The 18,656-nt window shown below is 33.8% G+C and overlaps 3 protein-coding genes across 4 annotated transcripts; all 3 read right to left on the bottom strand.

The window, feature by feature from the left end:
- Positions 1–288: 288 nt before the first annotated feature.
- On the bottom strand, positions 289–4,856 carry LOC122589173 (vacuolar protein sorting-associated protein 60.2-like). 2 transcript variants are annotated; one of them, XR_006322229.1, is made up of 8 exons: positions 4,614–4,856; positions 3,845–3,996; positions 3,634–3,727; positions 2,831–2,902; positions 2,632–2,743; positions 1,603–1,760; positions 987–1,101; positions 289–544 (listed from the first exon to the last, which is right to left on the bottom strand). XR_006322229.1 is itself a non-coding variant. In XM_043761424.1 (7 exons), exons 1-7 carry the CDS (start codon positions 4,683–4,685, stop codon positions 1,048–1,050), a joined length of 714 nt encoding a protein of 237 aa, XP_043617359.1. In that variant the 5' UTR covers positions 4,686–4,855; the 3' UTR covers positions 933–1,047. The 2 variants fall into 2 exon arrangements, 1 of the variants encoding a protein (XP_043617359.1); XM_043761424.1 differs by lacking the exon at positions 289–544 and having other exon boundaries at positions 933–1,101; positions 4,614–4,855.
- Positions 4,857–8,146: 3,290 nt separating this feature from the next.
- On the bottom strand, positions 8,147–12,478 carry LOC122586866 (ferroptosis suppressor protein 1-like). The gene is made up of 4 exons (XM_043758878.1): positions 12,206–12,478; positions 11,245–11,504; positions 10,170–10,615; positions 8,147–8,569 (listed from the first exon to the last, which is right to left on the bottom strand). Exons 1-4 carry the CDS (start codon positions 12,331–12,333, stop codon positions 8,312–8,314), a joined length of 1,092 nt encoding a protein of 363 aa, XP_043614813.1. The 5' UTR covers positions 12,334–12,478; the 3' UTR covers positions 8,147–8,311.
- Positions 12,479–14,307: 1,829 nt separating this feature from the next.
- On the bottom strand, positions 14,308–17,326 carry LOC122586867 (nudix hydrolase 26, chloroplastic-like). Its single transcript, XM_043758879.1, has 6 exons — positions 17,000–17,326; positions 16,823–16,873; positions 16,145–16,237; positions 15,271–15,365; positions 15,065–15,179; positions 14,308–14,746 (listed from the first exon to the last, which is right to left on the bottom strand). The coding sequence occupies exons 1-6, from the start codon at positions 17,243–17,245 to the stop codon at positions 14,681–14,683; spliced, it is 666 nt and encodes a 221-aa protein (XP_043614814.1). The 5' UTR covers positions 17,246–17,326; the 3' UTR covers positions 14,308–14,680.
- Positions 17,327–18,656: the final 1,330 nt, after the last annotated feature.

The following is an 18,656-nucleotide window of genomic DNA, read 5'->3' as shown; positions in this document are numbered from 1 at the left end:
ATAAAACAAGCACAAGAAAAAGAAAAAAGGACTAAGAAAAAGGACTGTATATATACAGGGACTTAGAATTTTGAATTTTGGCATGCATGTCCTATATCTTGTGATATCGATATCATGAGTTCGGATTTTATTAGGCACAAGGTTCACGTTGATTGTGAGCTTTAGAAACGGCCACAAAATACCCCGATTAAGCTACATATATCTCAGATAAAAAGAACCAAACTTCCATGAGTAACCCGAATAGAAAAATCCTTACATTAACCTAAAAATGCAAGTAGATGAGTATAAGGTTTCGTTTATAATTAAGATGGAAAAGGCTCATTACTTTAGAACGATGAAATAAATTTTACTGAACGACTTATATTTGATCTTCTTGTGCTAAATCTTAATTAGAAATGAACGAAGCCATCTGCTCATATTTATTAGTCTTTTCCCAGATTGAGTTTTTATTTTTATTTTTGTTGATTTGGTCACATTTCCACGCGACCCGATCTTTGTGATTCCTCTTGCAACCCCGTTCCATCTATTTTCAGTATAACGTTCCCTACAAATGTAAATATTTTATTAATTTTTGTTGTCACAAAAATTGTATTACGATAATCTAAAAATATTCATTGGAGCTTATGTAGACGATAAGTAAATTTTCTAAGCGTGCAGACTGCAGAGCCATTATCATAGTATATGAAGAAAACGCTTTTAAAACAATATCAACTTTTGTAATTAATTGATTATAAATATATTAAGTCTTTCTTGGAGGATATATTTGTGACAAAAATGGCCCAGCTGTTAACAATTGATCATCTGGGTCAAATGATAAAGTTGGATTTTCGATCTCTGTATTACGAACAAATAATATACGAACAAAGAATGCGAAGAAAATATGATAGAGGTGAAGTGCATAAAACGAAAATTCTAAAAGGTGAAGTGCATATCAAAGAATACTGCAGCAAGTAATAATGGTCACAAGCCCGCATAATAGTGCTTACAATGGTCTTAAAGCATCAACCAAACAGAGCCAACAATAGAAGTTAACAATCCTCTATAGTCCTAACCACGTAGAGATGCACGGGGGACTGGTGGTAAACCAAATTCATCTTCCGCCTGTAAACCATTGAACAAGATGCAAAGAAACCAAGTTAACATCATCAGATGTTTGTAGTGCGCAAGGGTCGGGAGAGCACAACAGAATGACAAAAATACTGTTCTCAAAACTTAGACAGGACCATATGACTAGATTGAGCAGATTGATGAAAGGAAAGGGTCGACCCACAAACATTGTCATTTTTTTCTTGTCTTTAACAGGAAAAATGACACATTCTCGATTCTTGGCGAGGTGTTTTTGATAAGATATATAAAAGAGCTACATTTTACAATGAGGTAAATGTTCAAAATAGAAAATTATTAGAGAAGTTTAAGATTTGTATTGTAAACACACTTTAGAGTGACTTCTGCTGTTTAACCGCTTGCATTTTGGCTAACTTTTTGAGTTTGCCCGTTTGACTGATTAATGGCAATGTATAACCCAAATTGACCGTTGATTCACATATGGATCTGAATTGCTCCACTTTTACTTCAAAAGAATAACAAGTTTTGTAAACTCACCTGATTGCTAACCTTTCGAGCCGGTAATGCATGCCCACTGGGAGCTGAAGGCAAATTGAGTTCATCATTGAAATCGGTTACATTATCAGGTTGAAGATATGAAGGTACCCCTTCACTTTCAGTTTCAAGTCCCATATCTGCCTCCAGAGCATCAAGTTCTGCATAACCATTGAACCCGAAGGATACATTTTGAAACAAGTCATCCAGATGAATTGGATGGATTGAAGCATAGTTACATTTACTCTTGGTTTTTCAGGTCTTACTTTCCACAAATAAACCTATTATCCCCTCGTTATCAAATTGCAAAGTCTAACTTAATGCGTTGATAATAATGCAACACCTACAATTACTCCAAACCTTTAACAGAATAATGTTGGAACAACAGGCACCCGCAATCAATCTCTCAGATATCTTGCAACCGACTGAAGATGGGTATATAAGTAAATTATCCAGAAAAAAAAAAACATCAACCTTTCTGATGACCCAAAATAGGATGTGATGGGATTTTTGGGGACAGTGTTTTGTCAAGTTATCTAAAATTACATTTTTGCTCACTGGTAACTGTTACTAAGCGTACATGCTCTATCCAATGTAATTAGAAATATAAAGCTTGAGGTGGTAATTTTGGCCTATTATATATGAATGGATCGATTTCAGTTGCGTTTAATCTCAAATGGGTAAAATGAGCAACATCAAAAAGGTTAGCGGAAAGTGAATCTTTGAAATCACCCAAAGTCAACTTTTTAATGTATGTAACCTCCAACATTGTTTTCTTCAGAACTTTCGAATATTTATGTAGCGGTTCTGATTTTGTGTAATCACAAGTGACACATTAATCTTTTTAATTGGAAACAAAAGGCACTTGTAGGTCACTCTAACTTGACCCATTTAGACCCTTACTTAAAAAATGACCATTTAAACCCAAATGCTTTATTTAACCAAAATGACCCACCCATATTACCCCCTCTAGTTAAAAGGAGAAGAAGTGATAATACTTTAGTAAAAGGGCAGTAATAAATTTACACTTACCACCCATGAGATCTTCTTCATCAATGTCATCAGGCACATTGTAGTTTCTACCAAGAGATTCTTGTATTTCATTGCTAACATCCATCAAGTCCGCCATGTCATCTTGTAAATTCTTAAAACGAATAGACCAAAAGGATTACAATTTAGAAAAATACAGAGGGTATGGAAACGAAATTATAAAACATAAGTCTACACTAACGTCGATTTCTTGGATCTTGACGGCCTTCATCATTCCTTTCAACTCTTTGTTTGCTGATTTAAGAGCTGACATCTGTGGCATACAAAATCGATCAATAACAAAGACCTCAAGTTCAGCTCACATAAATAAGATGATCCGTCTCAAAATTGACGGAAGCAAAGGCATGATTGACACATATATTCAAGAAAACTCCCTCCCCTAGATTAGATTGGTGGTTTACTACCACATGGAGATAGAAAGCAATTTCCAATCAGAAGACAGAAAAAGCTCCACCCTGCATGCTTTGAACTATTTACTACATGGTGCTAACAACAAGGTGAACAATGGAACCCCAAAACAACAAACTATATCGAGCTAAGGCCACGTATATTGAAAATATGATACTCCCAACACCACAGCAAGACATAGAACTCAAGACATGGGATATTTCAGACATACTGTTGCTCATCCGTGGCAAATGGGTGGGTTGGGTAAAAGGTCAAAAAAGGTAGGCTCAAGTTGCCAACAAACTTCTTTTCCCATTTTTACTTATATTTTTATAATTAGTACGTTAAATATGATTACAAAACTATGATAGTACACTAAATCTGATTTTGGATATTTAGTGATTTAGGAGGTTGTAAGCATTAAAATAACTTAGGAGGACTTGCAAGTTGCAGCATGTTTGACTCATTAGGTCCCACTCAGAAATATATGGGTAAAAAATTGCCACCTTCGGTCAAAATATATAAAAGCAAGCATTTAGAACTACAGAATTCACGATTAACAGTAACAAGTTCACTTAACAAAACTATAAAACATACTGTTTGTTGAGCATCTTTGATACCCTCTGAAGCAAATGCCACTTGATCTAGATTGAAAGTTTGGTTGTATAGCATGTCACGTTGTCCTTCGTACCTAAAAAAAAGTCAAGGTTATAGCCATCAGTTAAAAGTTGGAGATTGCACAAATCCATATACGCCTACAATGTAGTCCATTGGCAACCAGGTGTTCAAATCTAGTGCCAAGACTTACATTCTTTTCTGCTTGAGAACTCTCATCGCCCGAGCTTTCACAGCTTCTTGAGCAGGGCCAGGACGGGTTCTTTTGATCTGTTCTTTATATCTGGCAAGTTCCCCATCAAGTCGCTTAATTTTCTCATCCACCGACTCTCCTCTTTTATTGATCTAAATAAGCAATACAAAGTAACCAAACGTCTATTAATATACATTTAGAACAAAGACACTAGACACGCTATTTAATACTCGAAAAACTTAAGAATGTACAAAATAAAATTCCAGAGCTACAGATAACTTAATAATCATTAAAAGACTGAAACGGCAAAAAAAAAAACAACTTTAGCATAGATAATCTAGCAATGCTAATAAAGATTACAATAGTAACTTCACAAAACGGCTGGACTAGTAACACAACCTGTCTAAACCCTAAACGCATACCAAATGTTTTTCAAGTTCAAATCATCTATCTTTTTTATTTTTACTTAGCTAAGGGTTACCCCGAGATGGCGAGCCATTTTTGGCTCATTGTAGCGGTCTAACCAGATTATGTCCGGGTCCAGCCAATACCCTGGTCACTACAATCTATCTATATATGTATCCTAGCTAGGGTAGGATCAATTCTTTTCATTTTTACATCACCACTACTGAAAAGTATTCACTATTCAGTCACATTCACATTTTGCGCGCTGCTACTTCAAATTTGTGACATTATTGAAAAACTATATATATTTATATATAAAAAAACAGATATCGATAGAAGATAAAATAAAATTAAAAAAAAGTACCCGATCAGAAGCTTCATTGATGGAAGGAGGAGGTTCTTTATCTTTCTTGTTAATGCCAAATACTCTCTTCATTTTTTATTTTTATTTTTCTTTTTAATTTACTTTTAAAAGTACCAAGGTAAAATCAAATTATTAAAATGTTTGGAGCTTTTAAGAAAGAAAATTTAAGGAAAAAAAGGTATAATCAATGTCGGATGGATCTGCTTGTTAGTTTTTTTTTTCCTTAAATGTTTGTTTCTAGTTTTTATATGAAAGAAAGTGTCTTCTAATTCAAAATTCTTGGATGAATGGAATGTTAGAAATTTTAGTAAAGTTACTACCAACTACCCTATCACTTTTTTGTCATTGAATTTAAAATGAGTTTTTTTACATAGAAGGTATCATTTTTTTTAACATATGCAATTTGACAGTCTTTTACTACTTTACTAGCAAAATCTTCTCTTTTTTTTTTTCGAAATGGAAAAATATTTAAAAGTTGCATTTGGACTCATTAAAACGTTACAGGAATTAATACAATCTTTTCTGGTTTTACTTGGATACTACACGGGTGAAAAGTCCACAAGAGACCACGTACGCAATAACGTAAATCCTTGACATGTATATTAAGTTCATTTGAAGCAAACTTGTGAAGACCATATGAAATTATAGATAGACTCAAGTTACTCTTGCAATCCTCGAATTGATCATCCCGGTCCTCGAATTAGTCTATACATTTTTGTTTCCTAATGTACACTTTCGTTTTATGGTTCTCGACATAGTCGTAACATTTTCTAAAGGAAAATGTAATTGTACCACTTCTTCTGATTGATTCACTACAATGTACTATTTACTGTACAAGTCAGTAATGCTTATATGTGGTAGATAGCATTTGTTATGATACAAATATCACTACCTTTTTATAAAGAATTAATTCATGATTAAGTTTAAACAATTCAAAAATGTGTGTAGTTTGAAAAAAGAAATGAATCGACTATCCAAGAAAAATTTTATAACTTTTTCTAGTTTTATGTTACCTTGTTATATTTACTCGTATTACTTTGGGTTACATATCTTAAGTTCACCTTATAATCTATGGTATATATTCTGGTTCAAAACATGTCATTCGAGGTAGATGTAATTTCGAATTCTTGTTATTATACGTATTTTGTCTTTTGGCAAATCTCACTATCTAATATCTATTATGGTAACTATCACTATTTGCATCGTTATTGTTTATTTATGAGACAACAAATGGATCCTTTTCTCTCTTTTTTTTGGTTTTTTATATGCTCTATGTAGTATAATAAATTGGCCTAATTTAAATTCTCACAAAGTTAGGAGTACTATCCATACTTATGTCACAAGTCGAAAACGTTATCTTTTTCACGGTTCATTAAATCGTTACGTACCCTCCAAAGTCCAATACTAAGCCATACTGTTGAATGTTGATTACATCTTCTTCTAAATAAATACCCTCGAATGGATTGCTGCCAAAACTTCTGTTTTTTTCATAGACCTTAAGTATAACTTAAAAGAACTTCTTTTTTAGAACTTCCAGAGTTACAGTGATTGTCCATAAGTAAATTTAGATAAGTTGTGTATGAGTACAAGGTAACAATGTAACTATTAGGGGCAAAGGTATAGTCGGCAAGTTTTATCGCTAAGGTGAATCGGCTAGCATCGACTTTTTGGCAAGCTATACCATATGCATCGGCAAGTTTTGGCAAATTCCATCGGCAAGTTGAATCGGCTACATTTGGCCGATGGAAATAGACGTTGGGAGCATGAGGAACATGGGGAAAGCCATTGCCACATGTCAACAAAGTTATGTATTAAAAGTCAATGTATACAACTTGTCGATCGCTAACTTTTATCTCCCATACCTTCAAATTTGGCAACCAATGGCAAGTTTTGGTAAAAAAAATTTCATAGCTACATGGCATAATCTTATTGGTCAAAAATTTTGTCAAAGTGCCAATAATCGGCACTATGTGGACCATGGCAGAGTTGGTAACTTCGAAATTTAAGAAACATCGGTGAGAGTAATAATACAAGTAATCATTATATATATAACAATTCCAATTACAACTACTACAGTAAACTTTAGTTTGCTTAGTTGGATTTCTGGTTGGCTTAGTTTCTCTTAGTTGGTTCTATAGTGTTACACGTGTGAAAAGTACAGTGAATTTTGGACTATTTATTTGTCACGGCAAACTTTTAGTTGCTTTACATCTTGCCCCTTACATATTTTCATGCAACATGTACAACTTCTGATATATATGTGAGTACTATCAGTAGCTAAAATTACAAGGCCACAAGCATGAAGTACAACACGTCAATGCTAGCAAACATGTCTCTTAATTGCTTGCCCACTTACAAACTTACACGTATCAAATTCAAATAACATATAACGTAATGGATTGAACCCAATTTAAATTTAAAAAGTAAAAAAAAAAAAAAAAAAAAAAAAAAAAAAAAAAACATTTTACAATGAGTATATACATATACTTACAAAAAGAATACACCCACTTCCGGTGAACGCCACCCATTTACGCCAACCGCGTTCATCGACTAAACGTAAAGTTAACTAAGGTACTTTTCGTTCCACTAGAAGGGACTCATTGAATCTTTCCACAAACCAACCTCAGTAGGTCCATGATGATCTGTAAATACCAACAACCTCTTCATCAATTTGATTTCAAGTATAATAAATTTCATATTAATAGGCAAATTTCCAGATATATTAATACTAATATTATAACAACTTAGATTATTGTATCTTAGTATGTGTATCTGCGAAGGCAGCAAGTCAGCAACGCCTGGGTGATGCATAAGGAAAGCTGATGTTCTTGATGATGACAAACCGTAAGGTTGCAGGATAAACTTGATGCTATGCAAATAGATAGTCTTACATCAATGAGGGATAGGAAGAGCTAGCTAGAGATCCTGCACATGAAAAAAAGAAACGCTATTATCAGTGTTTGAAAAGCAAAATTCTTTGACATATGATAGAAAATTTCATAACAATTGTTTATTGTTTATTCTATTATTATATATATAAACATTCATTTAAATGTTTGATTTAATTAATATAAGCATATTAAGTTGTAAGTCACGGAGTATTTAACAATTGTTGATAGTTGATACTAACTAATTTATGAGTAGGGTTTACCCCTATTAATCATCGTGACTTCGGGCGGATTAGTAGGGGTTTTTCACTCCATCGTGTATTTGAAATAGGCATTTCTACTTCGAAGGAGTTCTCTAGCGCTTATACGGTTAAGACAACGTATACTAAACATTTCACTATCGAATTATGATACGAAATTTTCAGCGAAATCCACCTTTCAAAAAATCAACCATATTTGTTCTTCAAATTTTGTTTATCTAAATTTACACATTATGATTATGCATTAAGGGGAAGAAAATGTATATAACAGGTCTTAATTTTCATCACAATGCACAAAAGATTTTCTTAATTCTCATCAAATCAAAATTAACGTAAGCAACTAATTCAATCTACCCCGCAGCGAAGCGCGGGCTTTTAATCCTAGTTATCAAACAATACCAAAGCTTTTCATATTCACACTTTAGCATTCAACAGAATTTGAAAGAATCTCAATTACATAAATGGCCTTTTGACCTGAACCAACTAGGTTGGTATAAAGACTCAAAAGCGCCAAGTTGTGCACAAATCAATCAATCGTAAAAATTAAAAATCAACCTTTTAGCCCGAGTTGCTTCCTTGTTTTTCCAACAAACAGGTCCTTGGATTTAAGCATACCAGGGATCCGTCCAATGATTGTTACACACCATACATATGCTAGGCCCTCTCGTCTCCCCAATGACACAATTGCCAATGGTGAGGCGGGAGTGTATTTGACCAATTTCCTCTCATCATCTCCATTGATTAGAAGCTTCAAGTTGTTGGCAACCACCAAAGCATGCTTTTGTGCTATATATCCTTGTTTTAGTTCCTAGAGAATCACATTGTGTCATTTCAAAAAGCAGATAAAGAAAGCAAAGAAATGAAGGTTGTTGCAAAAAAAGACCAAGAATAAGAAAAGCAAATCTACTACATAATAGGCCGAAAGGTAGCAAATGGACATGTACGTTGGGTTGGGGAACATATCAAAATGAGTACAGACTCAGAACATTTGTGCCCAAATCTTTAATTTCTGTCTGCATAATTAGCATGCTGGATATGATTAAAGATGTTACATTATTTCAGTAAAAATCTACTTTGATAAAACCATCGGAGGTTTTGTGCATTAAGAGTACACTTTGGGTAAATTTTGATAAACCAATTTTTAGGCATTTCTTTTTTAATTTGACCCGCTTGAGATGTGGCATATCCCAAATTATCCATATGTCCACCTCTAAATATAACAATCAAAAGCTAGAAAATCTACAAGGGTCGAGAAATTTAGAATTGAATATATTTTATGGTGGAGTTGAAACTCTGTATTAACTTTTCTTTACTTATATAGCATTAAACACTTCTACAAAAAGTACAACTTGGAGGGCGTGACCACACCTGCTACCTTTCTTAGCTCTAATAACAAACAAATTTCAAGGATCTACTTAAGAGCTTCCATCTTATATATGTGCCCAGCTAAATGGTATTCACAACAATATGTAAATGTTCCTTGACACTAATCTTGTATACGACTGCATAAAACTTGTAAATGACCAACATGACTAGAAACCAAGCGTTTTCTATAAAAACTATGTTTAATTAAGCAAGGATCAAAACTGAACGATACAAAGACAATTATAGGGTTCATAAAGTGTGGTAGAAGTGCAAGTTAAGAACTTAAAAAGTCCAGTACGCCTTGTTACATCTTTGGAATTTGTTGTTGTATTCAAACTTGAACTCAAAAAAGTTCGACTCTATCAATCCGAAATTACTCTATAGAAGTTTCGACATGTTGTAGCCCTAAAAATATTAACCAAAATAAGCTCTGCAGTGCCTATGAATGTATGTAAAGGTAGTCGTCTATGCATAACATATACTCAGGAATAAGAGAAAGCTCCAACAATAAGATTGTTTGAACTATTTTCATACATCTTATGAATACACCCCTATATCTTCTAAAAATAGCACTCACAATCCCATCTTCATTCTCCTTGCATACATAAACACACCCCATACCCATACCCATACCCATATATTGAACTATTTCGTTTGTATAACCAATTAAGTCAAACGCCAAAGATTTCAATTTTTTTGAGTGGTGATAATTTTGGGTGGGTCAAACGGTTGTGTAACAAATCAAAGCAGGTCAGTTTTGGGACACCAAATTCAATTTTTTTTCAATACTAAATAAAATGATTTATAAAGGATTTATTCGATAAAAATAGACTTTAGTAGATTTTTGGCCCATTCAATCCATTTGCTCGTTCCCATTAAACCTATTTTTTGTTGACCCAGTAGAGACAAAACATACCCTGAATTGCGTTCATGAGTAGATGGGTCACAAATGACACCTCTGTACCATAATATTATCAAAATGCATGACTTATGTGCCAAAGAAGCAATAGATAAACAGATAATGCATAAAGGAGATAACTTACTGCAATGTCAGTGACATCCCCGATAGCAAAGATATTGCCAAAACCCTTGACCCTCAAGTTTGCATCAACCATTAACAGCCCACGATCATCCAAACTATCCTTGAGAATAGTCTCCTTAAGCCACGACGTGCCAATCGGATCACTTGTGCATTTAAAATGACAATCGGCCACGATGGTTTCTCCACTGGATGTTTGATAAGCACCATCAGAGCTGGAGTCCAAATCCACAGATTGACCTAAAATAACCTCGACCTTTCTGGCAGTTAACCATTCGAGAGCCTTTTTACCAGCTGCCTCACCAATGAACTCCAGTAATTTTGAACCCCGGTGGACCAGCTTCACCTTTTTGGTGGGAAAATCAACTATAATTTCTCCTGCAAGTTCAACACCAGTAGGGCCCCCTCCAACTATCAATATTGTATCAGAAGCTTTGATCTTTTCATGATCTGCAGAAGAATATCATGTTTGTTAGTTAATGACCTAATGGAAAATCAGAATACAACCTTATGCAGTAAAATTAATGAAAAGTTCTTAAATAATATACCTGGATCAACTACTTATATAATACTAAGTGCACATATTACATGTTTACCCGGACTGCCATATATACATATATGAAAGAATTAAAAGTGGTTAACTTGAAACACTTTATATGTAGCCTTGATTCCAAATTTTGAAATAGTTTGCAAGGTCAAGATCGTATATAGCACAGAGTGCGAAAATTTTTCACAATATATTTATCTCTGCTAATGAGACGAATGCATGGTTAGTTGGTTACAATTTTAAGTTCAACAAAAGAAAGGCTTAACCGCCACATAAATTAATGGAAATGTTTGACTATTAGCCAAAAGCCTATAATACATCTCATTAATGACAAATCATAGATCTATCTATTGGCAATTTTATTTTAATTTTTTGAAATGGCAAGATGTGTTTGTTGGGTAACTGGTTAGTTGGGATCGGGTTAAAATGGATCGATCTAGTACAACCAAAACAGGGTGAGGAAGATTAACCGACTAAAACACTTTTTGTTGAATTAGGCTTTAACAAGGCTGCCAAAGTTTCCAAACATTACCTGCTTCAAACTGCCTGAGCCGGTCAGCTTTAGTCACACAATGGGTACGCATATGACCTGTGGCAATTACAAGATAATCATACGCGATCTGGCGACCTTCTGTAGTTGACACTTGGTTTTCTTCATCAATCCCAACTGCATCAGATGTGATAATACTTGCCCCTGGAAGATATTCATGGTGGTTAATCACTGATCTCTTTGCAAACGATGGTTCAACCATTGACCTCAAGCTTGCCCATGTGATCTCAAAATAATCTTTCCTGAAATATAATAAGTCCATTATTTGGATGGAAAACTCATTACATATAATAAACAGCTACGGATTATTTGGATGGAAACTCAACCAAAAGTGTTGATTCCACACTGAGAGTATAAACAAGAGAAAAGAAAGATAAGTTGCGGATTATTAGCTTGAAGAAACAATGGCTGACACAAGGTGAAAGCACAGTTGTTGATTCAATATTTTCAATAACAATTATGCTGTTTAAACTTAAGACTTTTGATGCTAAACCAAAGTCATATCCTTCACAATTTCAAAAGGGTCAACCACTTAAGCCCATCATATAGCAACTTACTTACAAATTTAACTCAAGGTGGGCAATATATACCAAGATGATCGATTATGTAATTGATGGTTATGTGCCCATATGAATATACTTTACATCTTTTACCGGGTAAAATTGCGCTCCAATTATATGCATACACTTGAAATACACATATTATATATTCGGAAAAACTTAAAAGTTCATTGCCTATAACGGTACATATTTAGAAAGTTTACTACCTATAACGATAGTGGAGCAAATTTTGAGACATTTTGTACCTATCATGGTATTTTACAATTACCTATCTTAAACTGTAAGCAGTCAACTCAAAAACCAATGTCAAATTATGCGGATCAATGAGAAGACTAATGATTCAAAGAAAATATACAAGAGAAATGAGATATAAAAAGACTTACGAATCAATGAGCGTGAAATCGAAATGATGATGATGTTTTGTTTGAAGGGTTTTGCATAAAAGAGAACCACCTACTCCTCCGCCAACAACCACCACCCTCTTCTTCACTCCTGTCGTTTCTGTCGCCATTTCTATATCTATATCTCTGTATCTATAACTGTATTATATATACACACACACTGATCAGTAGAATGTATTATTACACATATATATATATACGTATATATATTATATGGAACACAAACAGACAGACAGACAGATAGACACAGGTGGATTTTGATCAAAATATCATATGCCAGTTTTCTAAAACACACTGCTAAAGTAGTGCAGATTCGCTGCCTAACGCTTTCATTCTTTGACTTTCCAGACTGGTCAGTTTCATAAAGTTTATTTATAACCCCTTTAATTGTCAATTAATTGTTAAAAACAACCGAACTACGGAGAATTATTACTAACAACCCTGGTTAATTTTTTTTCTTTTGAACAATAAATTTGGGTTCAGCAGCATGCCTCTTCATATGGCCAACTCTAACTCCATGAGAAACTCATGATCGGAAAACATTTGTCTCTATTCCTGTGAGCATTTTACTCACACTAGGATTTGACCTCTTGGTCCCAAGCTCCACCATATAACAATCCATCTATTGATAACTTTTAACCAGGGGCGGTACTAAAGGGGGGCAAGGGAGTCCAATGCCCCCCTCCAAATTTAAATTTTGTCATATATTTTTAAATTTTTTATAAATTTTTAAAAAATTTCTATAGGTTTTTAACATTTGGCCCATTTTAGATTTATTTTTCATAAGTTTTCTAAGTTTGCCCCCTTTGAAATTTTTTTCTGGTACCGCCTCTGCTTTTAACAATAATTCTAAGGATAATTTTTAACATTAATCATACTCAAACTTCTTTTTGATTTGAAAAAGTGCACCTTATTTTAAAGAAAAGTTTGACTATTAAATCAAGTATATTTATTAGGAACTTTTATCTAGTACGTTTCACTTGTATCATTCCTATATTACGAACTCCTTTTTTTACATGATAGTGTAGGAACTATAATAATGCTCGAGCTCATTTATAAGAAGGAAAAAACATTGGGATAGAAGACATAAATGTTACACAAAATGTTAGTTAGAACACTCACCTTATAGGCTTTTCGACAACTAAAAATAAGACTGTCACAATTTCTGAAATGTGTACTCATTCAGTTTATAATAAAAGGTCTACTTATAGGCTCGAGGTTATAATTTAAAAGAGGGGGGAAATAGAAGAAAAATAGTTCTCAAATAACTAAGAAGAAGGTTGAGTCGTAAGGAAGGAAAGTATCATTCATTGGAATGTAAGTATATCGAAGGAAAAGAATCTTACTAAAATAACAAAAAAGAATTGTGACAAATTATGGAAAGTAATTACTCCAAACTTGATTCCCATTCTAATTTGATCGAAGAGTCATGATCTCAAGCAATCTATGTGTTTTTCGATATGTTAGAAAGATTACAACATACTTTAAAATTGTATAATTTCATGCAACTTGAAATTATATCTTCATTAACATTTTGTTTGAACTAGACTTATACCCGCACAATGCGGCGGCGGTGGGGTGATGGTGGTGGCGGTGACGGTAGCAGGAGCGGCAATGGGGATGGTGATAGGGGCGACGATGGGGTGAATGTAAAAGTATTTGATGTTAAAGGTGATATTGTAATTATTTTAAGTGTTGGAGGATCTATACTGTAAATTATTTCATTAAAGATATTATAAATATATCAGATGGAGATGTTTAAATTAGTGAATAAAAGAGAAAAAGTGATTTGTTTTATTATATAGTATAGATAGTTAGGGGTAAAATGGGGATACTAAAAAAAATACTTAAATTTCTTAAAATAGGTATCCAATATGTTTTATAGATATAGATATAGATTTGATCCAAGGTGGTTTGGCATGGATTGCATCGTGTCCAGCCGTCCACATATACCGGATGAACTTATCCTTTCAAAAAGACATGACTTCTCCTTTCTAAACACGTTACAAATCTAATATTGAACTCGAATCTTCAGCACAAAAGTCTCTATTAGTCATACTACTAATTTGTGGCATGTAGTTTGCTTTTCATTTAAAAGTACAAACATTTTAGATATAAACGCCTCCTTATATGTTCCTCATACAGAGTTCAAACACATACGAAAATCCTAAAAAACCTGTGTTGTCTTGAGCAGAAACTCAACACCACAGATAATTGTGCATTAACCACAACTCCAGAAGTATATGGTTGCACTTGTTAAAACTTAAAAGGGTCCTCCCCCATAAACTTGAGTTGAAAACAGAGGGCCAATGTTACACGATGATGGAAACGATCCAAATCAATCCTATAAAAGGACGATATTCCAAAGTGAACAAGTTGAGTTTCTTTTATGGGCTTACAACGATAAAGCCAGAAACTAGTTCATTATCAGGTAGAAATTAAAGATCAAGAAGTTCTTCACTGAAGATGATGAGAAAAAACACTGATCACCTCTTTGTAAACAGGTTTCTTGAAATCCACAGCCTGCAACATAAGATGATAATCACGTTACCTTTTGTCCAATGAGGTAAATTTAAGACTATGGATGTACAGAAATAGATTAAATGGGTCAAACTGGCTAAAAATCATCGGGAGTGTGTTCAAAATGCATAAACCCCCAAATTTTCTTTAAAAAATCCTAGAATATTTAAGCATTAAATTTAAATATTTACAATATATAAAAGTGGAGGACAAACAAGTTTTTGCCAGCCGGCCCGTTACCCAACTGGCCCACTCTGTCACCTCTATACAATGAAAGTAAAAGGGTGAGTGGTATTAAGTGGTAAAAAAAAGTGAACTCACCCGATCAACCACTTGTTCTGGTGACATCCATGACCACTCTCCAAACTCCGGCTTCTCACTGCCATCACCCAAAAGGTTAATTTCTTCATCTTTTCCAGTGAACTTGAATAAGAACCTGCAGTGTGATGAGGTGGTTTTATATAATAAAAAACTAAATACAGACTTATAATACAAAAGCTGTAATTGTGCCACCATAATCGACTTACCATTTTTGTGCTTGACCTTTCCAGTCAGAGCCCCATCGGATTCTAAGCTTTTCTCTGACGGGTGGAGGAAAATCATAGGTCAACCAATGTGGAGCCTGCAAAAGGAAAAAGCTTATGAATTGCAGGTTGGAAGATGTGAGATGAACGCCAGACTGTAGACTTCTAGAGGTGGAATTTTAGACTTGGCTAAAAATGTGTAAAAAATTGAAAAAAAAAAAGGAAAAAAAAATAGCTACAAAGCAAACGGGCCGAAAATTGACCAATTTCTTTTTTGACCACTAACATCAATATACGAAGAAGATTTCCCGAGTTCAAGTTACACGTACTTCAACCCTTTCCCTGACCACACCCAAGATGTTTACATCAGAAGGTTCAAACATAAGACACCACACCAGGATGCCAGAACACTAGGCCACCTTAGTGGTGGTTAAAACCTCTTAAATCATTGTATTCAATATATTACATTATTAATAACATAATACAGTCTTTCTAACTAGTAACTATATTGACATGTGAATAATTTATAAGGTAAATTGTTTAGATAGAAACATTCATGTCAACCCAGCCCGACCTTACATAACACTACCCCTTTTGACCCATTACCGACATGTTGAACCAGCCTATTTGGCATTTGCCCACCTTAATCAAAAAGGTAAAGGGATCATAATTGCGAGCTCATTGCACGTTAAGAGATAACAAGAAATTTTAAGTTTCAACACTTTATAAGCTTGTTGTTAGAATGTAAATCTACAAATAAGCTCCATAGTTTAACTTCAAATCGATAGTTATAACACCATGTTATATCTTGAGTTTTAATGCATTATAAGTTTATAACGCTTTAATGGCAACAAAAAATATATCCAGGATACAAAACCTCCATAAGAATTTCTGCTGAAGTAACACCAGTTTCTTCTCGTAATTCCCTGATGGCTGCAGCCCTTGGATCTTCACCTTCATCAATGCCACCCTGTTCCATGAGCTATATGAGAAAAAGCAGGCAACTTTGACTCTTTTAAGGAATAAATTGATTTGGGTTGAATTTTATCTCAAAATAATCCCTTTCAAATGTTACCTAATTCTTATTCTTCATTTCAAAAGTTATCAGATCAGCTTCACGTCTTCATCAATCCCTAACTTTAACTTACCAGTTTTCTAATTATTATTCTTCATTGCTTGGGGTTGCTTGTTTCCAAGAGCTAAGTTTTGCGAGAATGCATATAATTTGTCAAGTTAACTATTGTACGTATCAAACTTCCAAAAGAACCATCACAAGTATCAAACTTTATATATGAATAATGTATGTCTATTACCTCTACCAATATATTATAAGCCGGTAAGATGGCAACTTATACAATGATCACTAGGTAAGAGGATACATACGACTAAAATTCATACGCCTAAACATGCCGACCATCTGATAACTAAGTAAAGCTTATTAATTTCGGGTCTATGTTTTGGAAGTCACATACACATACCAGCAAAGCGTGTCGACTTAAATATATACAATAACAGGTATCGAAAACTACCAAAAAAAAAAATCATTAAATTATACCTGAGGCATCTGCCAAGCATCTGGTATATCTAATCTTGATGCTGAAAAAATCTAACACCCAAAAATTTAACCAACACCCATTATCAGTACACACTTTAATTACAAAAATCAAGTCTAAAACTATAATATTTATTTATTAAAAAGAAAAAAAGATTAAAAAAAGGGAAAAGAAAAGACCTTGTTGGAAGAATTAATGAGACAAATACCAACGTTTCTTCTGTAACCATTAGGAGGTGTTTCCATTTTTGACGATGATGATGTTGTTGCAAATGAGTGGTGATGGGTGAGTGGCAGTCTGGTAAATTTGATGGGTTTATGAGGGTATTTCGGGAAGATAAAGAAAGTGGGGAGGAGTTTTTGGGGGAAATGGATTTGGGGGTGGTTGCTAGAGACGATGAAGGAATATCGGCATACTGTTGCCATTAAAGTGTCTTTCGAGGTGGGTTCTTGTATTTGCTTTTTTGTTATTTTTGCCTAATCCGTTATTGATTTCACTATCAAATTTACTACAATACCCTTCTTTTCATATTCCAAAATCAGTTGAAAAATAACTTTAAAATCACAACTCAATAATTCAATCTTTGATTTTTACAAAATGGTTAAAGCAGCTTCTTGTTGTAAACATCACGACTTTAAAGGAACTTTAAAGGGTATGAGTTCCATCATCATGTCATATAAAGGTCAAAGGGTATCTTCTATCAGTTAGATAAAGAATGAAAGCAATCTCTTTGTAAAGGTAAGGTCTGTCTACATCTTAACCTTCTCATACAAAGTCGAGGCATTGATACTCAAAACCCGCCGAAACGCCACTAAAAAGTTTCTTTCTTTCTTTATTCCTATAAAATAATTAGAGATAAACTTAACTAATTATAAGTTTTTAATTTGTTTTAGTTAATTTAGACCAAGTGTCAGACTATATCTCAAATTTAGTTGTTTTTATAGAGTACTCGTCATTCGTGTTTCTTTTAATACAACTAGATGGGTATCTGCGCATTGCAGCGATACCATTTAAGAAACAATAGTTAAGTGTGGTGATGATGGATACGAAAGGCGATGGTCGGGGTGTTAGTGATGATAGACACTGTCATACTCGAAAGTGATCGTATGAAAGAAAGGGAGACAAATAAATGGTGTGAAGTGAACATGTGTTACTTATTTTAGGGTTAGGGGTGTGAAGTTTGATTTTTTAGCATTATTACACTTGTAGAGTTATATACCTTAACATGCTATCTAGTATCTAATTTGTCAAATGTAAATAAACTTATCAAGTTTCATATGTTGGCGTAAATATTTATATCAAATATCAAATACTATCTTATAAAGCATTTTGCTCATTTTTTTAAGAAAAGATTACTTGAACTATCTAAAATACTTTTACTCCTTATTCATTAATTTAAACAACTCTACCTAATATACTTATCATAACCTTCAATCTCAGCCACTCATTTTTTTTCTTTCTCCTCAAATCTCAACCGTTTATTTTTTTTTCTCTGCTCCATAAATCACTTTATTTCTATAAATTCATTCAAAAATTTTTATCTCAAAAACCGTATATCGATAAATTATAAAAGTTGTATCGGTGTTCTTAAATTTTCACGCTCTTTCATTAGAGATGTCATTCGATATACTTTCGATGAATTTTAAAATCCGATGGCGGAGTCCGTACGGCTAAAGCATTTGGCTATCACCTCCTATGACCTATAACCCCACCATCTCACCGCCGCAACACGCGGACATTATCTCTCGTTATCTTATAAAAGATGACCCTTTTTTTTAAAAAAATGTTTTGAACTGACAAAAATACCCCTCTTCTTTATTCACTAAATTAAACATC

The sequence above is a fragment of the Erigeron canadensis genome, chromosome 2, assembly GCF_010389155.1.
Source record: "Erigeron canadensis isolate Cc75 chromosome 2, C_canadensis_v1, whole genome shotgun sequence".
Taxonomy (NCBI): Eukaryota; Viridiplantae; Streptophyta; class Magnoliopsida; order Asterales; family Asteraceae; genus Erigeron; species Erigeron canadensis.
The sequence above is the reverse complement of the archived record's forward strand: the minus strand, read 5'-3'. Positions and strand labels throughout refer to the sequence as shown.